At 35.7% G+C, this 14568-nt stretch overlaps 1 protein-coding gene across 3 annotated transcripts in view; it reads right to left on the reverse strand.

Annotated features, from left to right (window-relative positions):
* LOC106882868 (Na(+)/H(+) exchanger beta) overlaps window positions 1-14568 on the reverse strand; it is a 56686-nt gene that overhangs the window by 30245 nt on the left and 11873 nt on the right. For 2 of the 3 annotated variants that reach the window (XM_089337681.1, XM_089337679.1), the window contains exons 1-2: window positions 13601-14568; window positions 136-426 (exon numbers count right to left, since the gene is read on the reverse strand). The exon at window positions 13601-14568 is cut by the window's right edge. In XM_089337681.1, coding sequence (XP_089193807.1) covers window positions 136-418 — 283 coding nt within the window. In that variant the 5' untranslated portion in view covers window positions 419-426; window positions 13601-14568. The remainder of the gene's footprint in view (window positions 1-135; window positions 427-13600) is intronic. The other variant, XM_089337680.1, reaches the window with a different exon arrangement.

Below are 14568 nucleotides of genomic sequence, written 5' to 3' on the forward strand. Positions count from 1 at the left end.
AAATTAGAGACAAATCAATCTTGGCGGAATTTGAACTCAGAACACGAAGTTGGACGAAACGCTGCTAAGCATTTCATCGGCATTTCGTCCGCCTGGCATTTATCAGTGAAATAAGGTTGTCAGTTAGGAACTTACCGAGCTTACTGAGGGCCGCAATGAGGACCACACAGCAGACAATAAACGGACTCTCAACTTCTTCGAACTTGATTTCGACCAAATCAACACCAATGGTTTCATTCGATTCTGAATGTTTCTTGTGTCCTCCATGAGGTGGAATGTCTTCGCTTTTAAGATTGCGTGCTTTCGATATATCGTTGCCGGTAGCATTATCACTGCGAGCAGACACTTCTTGCCACGTTAGGAGGGCTGCAATCGTCGTCAAACATAACAAAGCTACCAGCGGCCATCTTGTGAACATTATGGGTCCTGTTGAAAAAAAAATAATGGATAAATGAATAATAAATTAATTAATGAATAGATTTTTATTATTATTTTTATCCTTTTTAGTTGTTTCATTCATTTGAATGCAGTCATGCTGGAGCAACGCCTTGCAGGGTTTTAGTCGAAGAAATTGGCCTAAGTATTTTTTTTTTTTAAAGTCTGGTATTTTGCCGAACAGCTAAGTTACAGGAACGTAAATTAACAACTAACACTGGTAGCCATGTGGTGGGGAGGGGGCAAATACAGAAACGCATATGTGGTTACAAAAACAAGAGAAAGAGGAGATCTATAGACCATTGGTAAGGAGTTTGCAAGTCCAGTACCCAAGGCACACTTTCAGCTTCATACCCATTATTATTGGAATAACAGGGTGCATACCAACCCATCTGGAGCAAAGTATGGCTAAACTTGGAATCTTGAGGAGATAGTGCAAATCCTCAGTTCATAAGCTATAAATGATCTCGATATCTGAGACTATAAAAATCTGCAAGATCTTCCTAAGATTTAAAGAACGGCGGTTAAACCATGATACTTTCCTTCCCAACCTTGCCACCAAGTTGTTGGCCGGTTAAAATTTAATATAAATTTAAAAAAGAAAGAAAAGATATACATATGTGTGTGTATGTATGTGTGTGTGTGTGTGTGAATTGAGGTGACGTTGTACACGGGGCAACCTTGATTTAAATTTACGACACAAAACCATTAAATTAAAAGGGAATGTTAAAATTTATAATGTCATTTAAGCAAGCAACGTCAAAACAAAAGACAGCCCAAGTCTAGGAAGTAAGTGGACGTTCGGTGGTTATTCAGGTTTTAATCAAACTTTACAACCAAAGGAAGCTGTGAGAAGAGTAATTCTGACAAAGCGCCTCTGTCTGATTGACAGTTGCAATAAAACAGCAGGTAATTGAAATAGAGCCGAAACACCGGTTCAACGCACGAATAATATAAGTGACTGTTACGTAAAGTAGCAAGTAAGCAGCACTCGACAAAGGTAGCTGTCGCGATACATTATTGTATTATTCCATTATATATAATAATGGACGTTGCGATTCATAGCTGTTTATTGGATTGGGTAAGATCCTTTAACTCTATTTGTCTAAGAAAGCTTCGTAGTTAATGTAGGAATTTTATGCAATCTTACTCAAGCCATTGTTTTGGTAAGAACAACCAATACTCGAAGACAACGTATTTGGAATGCAATTATTTCGAGAGCCATTGTTAATCGGATCTGGAAGACGGCGAGCTGGCAGAGTCGTTATGACGCCGCGCAAAATGCTTTGCGATATTTCGTCCATCTTTACATACATACAAGCATGTGTGTTGTGTTGGCACTCCGTCGCTTACGACGTCGAGGGTTCCAGTTGATCCGAACAACGGAACAGCCTGCTCGTGAAATTAACGTGCAGGTGGCTGAGCACTCCACAGACACGTGTACCCTTAACGTGGTTCTCGGGGATATTCAGCGTGACACAGACTGTGACAAGGCTGACCCTTTTGAATTACAGGCACAACAGAAACAGGAAGAAAGAGTGAGAGAAAGTTGTAGTGAAAGAGTACAGCAGGGTTCACCACCATCCCCTGCCGGAGCCTCGTGGAGCTTTAGGTGTTTTCGCTCAATAAACACTCATAACGCCCGGTCTGCTCTAACAACTGAGCCAATGCGCCTCCACCACATACATACATATATACATGTATACAAATTCACTCACAAGGCATTGGTCGATCCGGAGCTGTTGTAGAAGGCATTTGTCCAAGACGCCGCACACCAGGACAGAACCCGAACCGTCTTAATGCCTGCGTATATAATTTATCGTTTATGCTTTCTTGCATTCGATCAATAATGCTTTCAAATGTTGGCAGACGACCAGTGATTTCGGGCAGGTTTTAAGTGACGATAACGGATTATGATCCATCCTGAGCATCTGTCACATTGTATATCTTTTACCTTTCACCTGTTTCAGTCATTGGACTGCGGCCATCCTCAAAGGATGAAAAGGTAAGTTGACCTTGGCTGGTGCTAAACTCAGAACGTAACTAAAATCTCAAGTCATTTTTCCAACGATCAAACAATTTTAAGTATTAAGGCTAATTGGTTTCTCTGCAATGAACTTTGAGCAATTAAGATATTTTATTTTTGCTTTATTTATTTATTTATTTATTTATTTATTTATTCATGAACTATAATATTTCATATCTACTTGTGACATTTTATTAAAAATTAACACAAGTAGTAGAGGTATACCAGAAATTGTTAAGATTAGTTAAGAGAGTTATAGCTGACATTTTGAAATTCTGTCACATCGTTGCAAAATTCCTACCCCGCGTCAACTTTCTTTAAACACATTTATTATTGCTTCGTTAAGCTGATAGTCTATAAAAATAGAATCCCCCCCTTTAATAGCAACGTAGAAGGAGAGACAAACTACTTAATTTTCTTACTTTAACTTTCGTATGTTTAGTTTTCGATGAAAATGTTTTGACCGTGGGATAAGGCGGCGAGTCGGCAGAATCGTTAGCGCGTCGGAAAGAAAAATCACTTAGCGGCATTTCTTCCGATTTTACGTTCCGAGTTCAAATGTCTCCGAGGTAGATTTTGCCTTTCACCCTTTAGGGTTCGATAAAATAAATATCATTTGGACACTGAAGTTGATGTCATCGACTTAACCCCTCTCCGAAAATTGCTGGCTTTGTGCCAAAAATTGAAATCAATATTTTGAGCATGAAGTAAGGCGGGGAGCTAGCAGAGTCGTTATCGCGCCGGAAAAAATTGCTTAGTGACTTTCTTCCGATTTTACGTTCTGAGTTCAAATGCCGCCGAGGTCGACTTTGACTTTTGTCCTTCCGGTGTCGATAAAACAATAAGTACCAGTTTGAGTGTTTAAGATGGAGAAGAAACATTTAAAATTGAAGAAAGAATTTCAGGGAAGAGATAAAATTTAAGATGAAATGAAGATTTTGGTTGGAAAGGTAAATTTAAAACAGATGGAAAATTTTAATATAGAAAGATGAATTCATGATAGAGGGGGTAACATTTAAGATGGCGGACTTGAAATTTGAACGCAGAAGGTACTACTTTATTTATTGAAAACCGAAAGGATGAAAGTTAAAGTTAACTTCGCCTTGTGTCTCCAAGTAATCTTCAGGCTAGGAGACACTAGGCCTGTTTTGAAACCCGCCTAGTTAATATCTTCAGTGTATGAAACTATAAGTAGCTCATAACTATATACTGTGTTCATTAAACAATAGTTATCTCTCACCAGATGGAGTACTTTTTTTGTGGATCTTGCCTTAACGCAAGCATTTACTATATATATATATATATATATATATATATATATATATATATATATATATATATATATATATATATATATATATATATATATATATATATATATAATTCAATAATAGGATGAATTCTTTTACAAGAATTTATCAAGTAGCTAGCGTTCGGTAAAAATTTGTTTTTCATGGTAGTCTTACCTTAGAGTCCCTCATAGCGTGAGGCATTATTGTATAGTAATGCCCTTATATATATATATATATATATATATATATATATATATATATATATATATGCTAATATATATGAATATGTGAGTATATATAATGTATATATATATGTGAATATATGTGTATATATATATTATATATATTATATACATGCATACGTACATACATACATGCACACACACATATATATACGCAATAACGGTGTATAATGCACTTGATGCTCTCTCATTCAACTTCCAGTCTACCGACCATCCAACCAACAAGCCAATCGGTCAGCCACCCAACCAGCCGACCAGCCACCCAACTACCCAGCTACATAGCCACCCAACCGACCGACCGACCGGCAACAAATATAATGCAATCAGCCGCATAGATTACTAGATTATTTATGTATCTGAAGTAATAAATAACCAAAGCTTTCAGCATAATAACAGACCTAATCATAAAGAGTCCGAAAGTGGATGCTTAAAAACCCCCCAAAAAACATTAATAAGAATTTCTATAATAGCACCGAGGCAAAAAAATAAAAATAAAAAATAAATTAAAAACAAGAATAAATAACGTGTTTATGTTGGTTATTTATATATTTATTTATTATGTTTTTTTTTTTTACCTAAACTTAATTGGTTTGTGTTTGGATAGAAATAGAGACAACGGCGGCTGTTTAATGAAAGGATAAGATATCTACGTTCCTGATACGAATGATATTTTCATCCTTCTTTTCAAACTGTGCAACTAAAACGAAATTTTAAAGCCATTTAGAACCACGTCATAAGTAATAGACGTCGTCCGGGATCATGACGACGATTATTCACCGTCTTTTATTTCTAAATGTTATCGAATGTTTTTATCTTTATCTTTTGTTTTCCACTTGTTTCAATCATCGAATTGCGGCCATGCTGGAGTACCACCTTGAAGGGTTTTAGTCGGGTAATTCAACCCCAGTATTTATTGTTTTTTTTTAAAGTCTTGTAATACTTCTATCGCCCCTGTTTTGCCGAACTGTTAAGTTACTGAGACGTAAACAAACCAACACCAGTTATTAAGTGGTGTAGGGCATACGAGCACAAACACAAAGACACGCATGTGAAGGTGAGTGGCTTAGTGGTTAGAGTAATGTATATATATATATAATACTCTATTGAAATCTATGTATATATACTTTTGTAGGTAATTTTGTTGTAGCTTAGGAGAGTCATAAAACGAACGTTCGTTGGCTCTCCGTCGCTTACGACGACGAGTGTTCCAGTTGATCCGATCAACGGAACAGCCTGCTCGTGAAATTAACGTGCAAGTGGCTGAGCACTCCACAGACACGTGTGTGTGTGTGTGTGTGTGTGTGTGTGTGTGTGTGTGTGTGTGTGTGTCCATGTATATTCGGGTCACTTGAATTCTCATTACCGCCCTTCTGTTTTTCTTCTCATGTTTCCGTTTACAAAGAGAAGTGAAGAGACTTAGAAGACATTTCAAACAGATCCAAATACAAAGACTGCATCCTCTCCACTTACGAACAACAAACAGTTCAAAGAATATGCATGTAACCCACGCAATTTTCTGAACACCTCCAGAAAAAAGACCTAAGCCATTATGTTGTAGAATTCTTATGACACGATTGTCAGATATATTTTCCATCCATCCATCCATCCATCCATCCATCCACCTGTACGAACACACACACACATACACATCTCCCCCTTCTCTCTCTCTCTCTGTATATGTATATATATAAATATAGATTTATGCCTGTTCTTATGTTCAGTTATAATACAAGCAATTTTACATTTATCTTATGGGTTGCTCTACTTTTGCAGACACAGATTCTTATACAAGAATGTTGTTGGCAGTGACTTCGAAGTTTCGGCCAGCTAACCCATAGTATATATATAACCTTATTTTTGTTCCTTTCTAAACAAAACTGTCCAACGAACGGGAACGTGAAACTCTGAGTAACAGTTTTTTGATAATTTTGCTGCTTTTTAATAAAGTATATATATATATATATATATATATATATATATATATATATATATATATATATATATATATATATATATATATATATATATGAGAATTTACAAAAAAAAAACAAAACAACAGACGAAAACAGGTGGTGTAAACAACAAATGGATGTATTAGTTTAACGCTCGGGAATAGAGAAAGTCTTTGACGTTTCGAGCCTACGCTCTTCAACTGAAAGGAACACAGAAAGAAATAAGGAGAGAAACAAGGAGAAAAAAAATATAAATGTAGTGGTCAGCGATCTATCATGGCGAATGATATATATATATATATATATATATATATATATATATATATATATATATATATATATATATATGTACATATGTATGTGTGTATGTATGTACATACATGTGATCATAATCATATTATTGTCGACACGACATAGAGACATAATCTAGGTCTTTCGTATATACATTTATCTGTAAAGCCATTCATTCATCGCTTTATTTTTAATTTGATTTTATTTTATTCGAAGTCTTTGCATGCAAAATTCAGCTCTTATCTTTTCATGGAGGACAGGCGATATATTAACGACTCCATGAGCCAACCGCTCCGCCCCCACCTTCTTCACTGTCCTCCCCACCCGCCGTAACAGTCGTCACCAGCAATGGCGTCAAGAATAGTAATAACGTCAGTAAAATTAATAGTTACTAATTATGATATTAATAATAATAATAATAATAATAATAATAATAATAATAATAATAATAATAATAATAATAATAATAATAATAACAACAATAATAATAATAATAATAATGATAATAATAATAATGATAATTAATTTCTTTTTTGGCTATATAATACTTGTATTGTGTGTCAAAGGTTACGCTGTTAATTGGTTCAACTGTGATGCGTGGCTGGTTTTTTGATATTTCATGCATAAATTCAAAATACGAGATTTCTTTTTTTCGCTTTCCTCAATTTTGCTTTTCAGGGGGTTGATGTGAGGGTTATGGTTTGGGGGTGGGGTGTATAGGGAAAATGTAATATAAAGACTGGTTTCAGATTTAAGAAAGACTTAGGAGATTACAGATGGATCGTCATCATCATCATCATCATCATCATCATCATCATCATTATACTCATCATTGTAACCACCGCCCTCTGCAGGTTGAATATTCTGCTCTTACCAAGCGATCAAAGTATATTTAGCTTCCTTTTTTAAAATCTCTTGTTGAAATGACGTCAACACACACACACACACACACACACACACACACACACACACACACACACAGAGGCACGGATGTGTAGTAAGAAGCGTGTTTCCCAACGACATGGTTCCCGGTCCAGTCCCACCGCGTGTCTTCTACTATACCCTCGGGCCGACCAAAGCCTTGTGAGTGAATTTGGTAAGCGGAAACTGACAGAAGCCCGTTGTATATATATATAGTTCAAGACGGTTCCCCAGCATGGTCGCAGTCAAATGACTAACATGTGAAGGATACAAAAATAAAGGATATAAATACATACATACATACATACATAGGTATTGGTATCTAGAAGACTCACAGAGTGGCAAGTAACGTTAAGTAAGTGCTATGGACAGACCGTAAACTTTTGGTTCGATAGTGATACAAGTGAGGAGTCTAATGTGGGTCTTGTATTAGCATGTATATGTATATATACAAATTATAAATAAATAAATATATATATATATAAATTATAAATTATAACTGAGGGTATCTAAAAGATACCACCATGCTAGAGATGGCCTTCTTTAGCAGGGTGTAATCTCTTAGATACCCGCAATTATAATTTTAATAATAACTATTACTTATAAAACTTTCTTTCTCATGCTGGCCACTTGATATGATCATTATTTTAAATAACGGTCTTTTCCTTATTTATATAAAAATTTATATCTATATCTATATATATATATAAGCCATAATAAAACAAGTGATATCATTGCCATTAATGATACGTCAGATATTATTAATGGTAATGGTATGAATTGTTTCAAAATTTGGCATAAAGCTTGTAGTTTTAAGAAAGGAATATTCCAATGATCCTGGTACTTGACTGGTATGTCATTTTATTGACTCCAGAAGGATGAAAGGCCAAGTTTACTTCGGTGGGAATTGAACTCAGAATGTAAAGAACCAAGACAAATGAATCTTGGTGTTTTTTCCAATGATCTGACAACTCTACCAGCTCGTTGTCTTATTAATAATTGTTTCTAAGTTTGGAACAAGGCTGAAAATTTTGTGGTTTTTGGTTAGTCGATGGCATCGATCTCGAAAAGATAAAAGGGTAGAGTTGTCCTCGGTGTGATTCTAACTTATGATCGATATATCACTTTGGAACACAGCCGGCAATTTTATGGGTGCTGGTTAGTCGATCGTATCGATCTCGAAAAGATAGAAAGTAAAGCTGTCCTCGACGTGACCCGAACTCACACTCTATGTATGATCTGGTAGTGCTAAAACATTGCTTAAGCGACTATTTTGATGCTACTGATCTAAAAAGCACATTGTAATTAAAGATGGTTGTTTGCACCGGAAGTTTAGCCGCCCAGATCATTATCAGGGACAATAGAGTACAAGACAACTGAAAGGTAATTTCTGGTCGGTATCTCAATGTTCTCAGTGAACAAAAAGAATGACTTTACTTTCAAAAGGACTCGCAGTAATAGGAATGAAGAGCTTCTCGGTTTTACATGTACATAATTTCTATTATAGCGATAAATATATACAATCTCACCAACGCACGCTTATGACACTAGCGCTTATATATATATATATAAAGTAAGAGAGGGAGAAGAAACACGTCTTCCTCATTCAAACACGCTTTCTAATCTGTCGCTGGGCCGATAGCGGCAAATTATGTATATATACATAATTGCCTTTGTCTATATATATATATATATATATATATATATATATATATATATATATATATATATATATATATATATATGTATATATCCATATATATATATGTATAGTTGGAAAGGGGTTAAGTATTCATACAAATCAAAGGTTATAGTTAAAAGAAAAACAACACGAAAATACGTTACAAGATTTAAAAAAATAATTGTTACATTAAGTGACTTTTATAAAATGTTACCGGTTTTGATGTAGGTATGTCTATCTTATCAAATATTAAAAATTCAAAGTTAAAAGTCAGGAAATAAGAAAAAAATTGGAAATTAAAAGTAGTTTGTTCTCATATTTTGTGTGTAGTTAAGAACATTCACCATTAGTCAATAAATAACGATCTATGGTTAAAATGGAAACAGCAAAGAAATATGAAAGATATTTTTACAATAACGATCTATAGTTTACTCTGTATGGGGGACTTAGCTCCGACTAGAGAACAGGCTAGGATAACTGCATCATCGTTTCAAAGATATCTGAAAGGGAGACGCACAAAGGTGATTGCTCATGTTGGAGATTAGAACTAAGCAATGGTTTAAAAAAGACGAGGAAGAAGTTACTATTGTTTTAATACAGTTTAAGAAGGCAGCGAACTGGCAAAATGCTTAGCGGCCTCCCTCCAAACTTCAGGCTTTGTGCAAATTGTAAAAAATGATTTTAATACAATTTAAGGTGGTGACTTGACAGGATTGTTAGCTTTGCGGCGTTTCATCCGCCTTTGTGTTTTGAGTTCAAATTCCGCTGAGGTTGAGTTTACCTTTTATCCTTTCGGGGTCGATAAAATAAGTACCAGTTGAACACTGAGGTCGATGGAATCGACTAGCTCCTTCCCCACAAATTGCTGACCTTGTGCTAAAAATTGAAACCGTTACTTTAAATACAATTTGTTGTATTATTATTGTCAGGTCTATAAGGGTGGCACAGATGGTAACCTGCTGAGCGGTAATTAATTTCGTTGATTAGTGTTCGAGTTCAGATCCTGACAGTCAGCTACGACATTGCATTTTATTCCACCATTGGTTTTCAGGCAATATTTACTACAGTCAGTTCAATAGACTACAGCTGCTCCAACACATTGTGTGTATGTATGTATGCGTGTATATATATATATATATATATATATATATATATATATATATATATATATATATATATATATATATATATATATATAATTGAAGAAATTGGAGTCAACATATACCATAACTTTATTTATATATATATATATGATAACGCCTTTACATCTTAAAAATAACTCTTTCTCCTATAGGTACAAGGCCTGAAAGTTTGTGGGAGAAGGTTACTCGGTTACATCAAACAGTGTCCAACTGGTATCTGTTCCATCGACCCCAAAAGGAAAAAAGGCAAAGTCGACCTTAGCGGCATTCGAATACAGAGCGCAAAGACGGACGAAATATCGATTTCAAATTTTGGCACAGGACCAATAAGTTCAGAGGAGGGTTTAAATAGATTTCATCGGCTCCCATTGCTGAACTGGTACTTATTTTGTTGTCTCCGAAAGGAGGAAAGGCGAAGTCGACCTCGCCGGGATTTGAACTCGGAATGTAAAGACGGAAGAAATATCACTTAGAATTTTGTTCGGCGTGCTAACGGTTCTGCCAGCATGCTGTCACCTGTTAGAACTAATAACCCTTTCACAAGGCCTCACATTTGGGGAATGGGATTAAGTCGATTACATCAACCCCAGCACGTAACTGGTACTTATTTAATCGACCCCGAAAAGGTGAAAGGCAAAGTCGACAACGGTAGAATTTGAACTCAGAAGACGAGTGAAAAACTGCTGAGCATTTTGCCCGGCGTGCTCACGATTCTTGTTTCTTTATTGCCCACCGTGGGGCCAAACATAGAGGGGACAAACAAGGACAGACAAAGGGATTAAGTCGATTACATCGACCCCAGTGCGTAATTGGTACTTATTTCATCGACCCCGAAAGGGTGAAAGGCAAAGTCGACCTCGGCGGAATTTGAACTCAGAACGTAACGGCAGACGAAATACCGCTAAGCATTTCGCCCGGTGTGCTAACGATTCTGCCAGCTCGCCGCCCTCTTGTTAGAACTAACGATGACATAAATGATTATTTTAGGATAATAATGATAATTAGTTAATAAATCAATGCAAAACTATACATGTGTCGGAGAAAGAGAGCGCAATTATATATAACTGCCTCAGCAATTTATCATCGTCCAGAAAAAACGGGAAGGAGAAGGATAGTCGACTTCTCAATAGGATTTTAATATGGAAGATAAGGGATCGTCACTAAAGAGCGCGAGGCATTTTGTTCGACACTCTATCGCTTCTATCAAAACAAATTCAAGAGATAATGATTTCCACAAGGGTGTAGCTAATTATATCTTCGACGTTAGTTTTTTATTAAGCAATCATTTTATCGATTCTTGGTTAACCCTTTACTCTTTTACTTGTTTCAGTTATTTGACTGCTGCCATGCTGGAGCACCGCCTTTAGTCGATCAAATTGACCCCAGGACTTATTCTTTGTAAGCTTAGTACTTATTCTATCGGTCACTTTTACCGAACCGCTAAGTTACGGGACTTAAACACACCAACAAAGGTTGTCAAGCGATGATGGGGGTGGAGGACAAACAGAGACATACAAATACATACATACACACACACACACACACATACACACACATATATATATATATATATATATATATATATATATATATATACACGACGGGCTTCTTACAGTTTTCGTCTATCAAATCCACTCACAAGGATTTGGTCGGCCTGAAGCTTATAGTAGAAGACACTTGCCCAAGGTGCCACTTAGTGGGACTGAACCCAGAACCATGTGATTGGGAAGCAAGCTACTTACTATACAACCACTCTTGGTTGTAAAGAAAATTATGTTGACACCGGAGGGATATGAACTCGGATCCTGGAAGAAGGAATATAACTGAATACTGATAAGCATTTTGTCTGAGACTGTATCGTTTCTTGCCATCGAACATCATCGCTGGAATGGTTGGATGGCAGAAGACCGCATATTTCATGGAGAGAAGGAACAATAATATAATTGATTGATTTTTTACTGAATATCAGAAGAATCATAAGTTACAGGCGCGATTTGAACTCCGAACGTAAAGAGTCCGAAGAAATACTGCTAGGTAATTTCTGTTCGATGCTCTAACTCGAATTAAACTGCGGACCACTTTAATCACAGAAAGTTTTTTGAGGGCCGCTTGTATACTTTATGCACTGATAGACAGTTATCCGAATTACAGAATCAAGAATTTTTCATACTTTTCGTTTGTTTAAAATTATAGAATTGTAGGGTATTGCTTTATTGCCACTTATAAATTTTAAATTATCGTTGCAAAAACAGTAGTATCTTTCTTTTTTTTTACTTTTCATTACAATCTTTAGTTTTTGATAAATTTTTAAAAATGTTTGTTTAAGTAAATCCATTTCAAAAACTATCAAGCGGGCTACAAGATAAAAGTCTGTAGGCCGCATGCGTCCCGCGGGCGTCAGGTTGGTGAGCCCTGCTCTAATGATTCTGCCAGTCAACCGTCCTCATATGTTTGAGGAATAATTATAACAACAACAACACATTTCAAATGGAAGAATATATATATATATATATATATATATATATATATATATATATATATATATACAAATAATATATAAAAGAATACAAACAAAAACAATCTGGCACTCCGTGGGTTATGACGACGAGGGTTCCAGTTGATCCGATCAACGGAACGGACTGCTCGTGAAATTAACGTGTAGGTGGCTGAGCACTCCACAGACACGCGTACTTCAGTGTCATTTTAGTTAAGCATCAACCAAACTCAGATGATACACGAGGGACAAGAGAAAATAAACAGGAAACTTTACAAATACATCATCAAATAAATAAGTAATAATATATATACTGTTTCTAATTCAGGTTGTTAGTCAGCAATTTTGAAGGGAAAGGGGCAATCGATACGCCTATTTGATTGGGACTTTATTTCATCGACCTCGATCAGGGAAAAAAAGGCAAAGTTGACATCGCTATAAGTTGAACTCCGAATGTAAAGAGCGAAAAAAAAATTACACGATTTTTTTTTTCTTTTTGCAGATGATTTAACGAATCTGTCAAACCACCGTCCTCACATACTTGATAAATAACAATAACAAGACATGTATGTATGTACGTATTTCTTTTGCTCTTTTATACGTTTCAGCCTTAAGACTGTGGCCATGCTGGAGCACCAATTTTTCAGGTTCCGATAGAATCAAGGTATTTAAACAGCAAAAGCAACATGATAGCACATCTCTCTCTCTCTCTCTCTCCCTATATATATATATATATATATATATATATATATATATATATATATATATATATATATATATATATATATATATGTATATTTATATATATATATATATATGTATATATATATTCATACATACATATATATGCATACATACATACACACACACACACACACACACACATATATATATATATATATATATGTATGTATATATACATGCATATATATATATATGTATGTATATATACATGCATATATATATATATGTATGGATATATATATTTCATACATAACTACATATATGTGTGTGCATATGTGTGCATATGTGTGTGCATATGTGTGCGCATATATAAATATGTGTGTGTGTGTGTGTGTGTGTGTGTATGTACAGATAAATAAGTAAATAAAAATTGAACTTACCAAAGTTGTTTTAGTTTAGCACCAACCAAAATGAATACAACTGATAATATACGACTACGACAAAGTAGACGGAAGAAACGGGGAAGCCCAGCAAATATATTAATCAGTTTGTTAATTAATAAATAATAACTATAATAAGAATCATGAGTAAACGAGGAGCAACAGCAAAGAAGCTCTTAAAAGTTGTTGCAAGAAAACTAACTGATCTAGCGAACACCTGCTTCGCTTCCGTTGCTTATGATATATTCTACTCTGATGGCCAGCTTGAAAGGTGAGCGTGGTGTTTACACCTGTCTTGGGAACTTAATAAGAAATGCTACCTTGTGTTTGGACAAACATGCAAAAAACGTCATATGTGTTGCTTTAGTGTTTGACATTTTTACAGAGGCGTGACCAAGCGTGTGTTTTGATATGTTCGCTTGTCAACCTATGTGTCTGTGTTTGTTTGTGCGTTCGTGTGTATGTGTGTGTGTGTGTGTGATCGCGCGCGCGCGCAAGCGTGTGTGTGTGTGTGTTGTATTCTTTTCATTTGATTGTGATGTTTGTTATTCTTTTCTTTTGTCTTTGAAAGGTATCCGTGTGTATTTACCGACGTTATGCGTGTGAATCTCTCTTTCTTTCTCTCCCTTCCCCTCTCTCCTTCTCTCTCTCTCTCACACACACACACACACACACACACACACACACACACACACACACACACACACTTTCTCACACTTTCTCTCTCTTTACTTTCTCTCATCCTTTCCTTTCTTATTTTACCGTCTATTTATCTCTCTTCATTCCATCTCTCTTCATTCCATCTCTCTTCATTCCATCTCTCTTCATTCCATCTCTCTTCATTCCATCTCTCTCTCTCTCTCTCTCTCTCTCACACACACACATACCCTCTATATCTTTCTCTACCACACCTCATCTCTCTCTCTCTCTCTCTCGCTCACACACACACACACTATCTCACTTTAACT

Source organism: Octopus bimaculoides, chromosome 19 (genome assembly GCF_046866305.1).
Source record: "Octopus bimaculoides isolate indiv1 chromosome 19, ASM4686630v1, whole genome shotgun sequence".
NCBI lineage: Eukaryota > Metazoa > Mollusca > Cephalopoda > Octopoda > Octopodidae > Octopus > Octopus bimaculoides.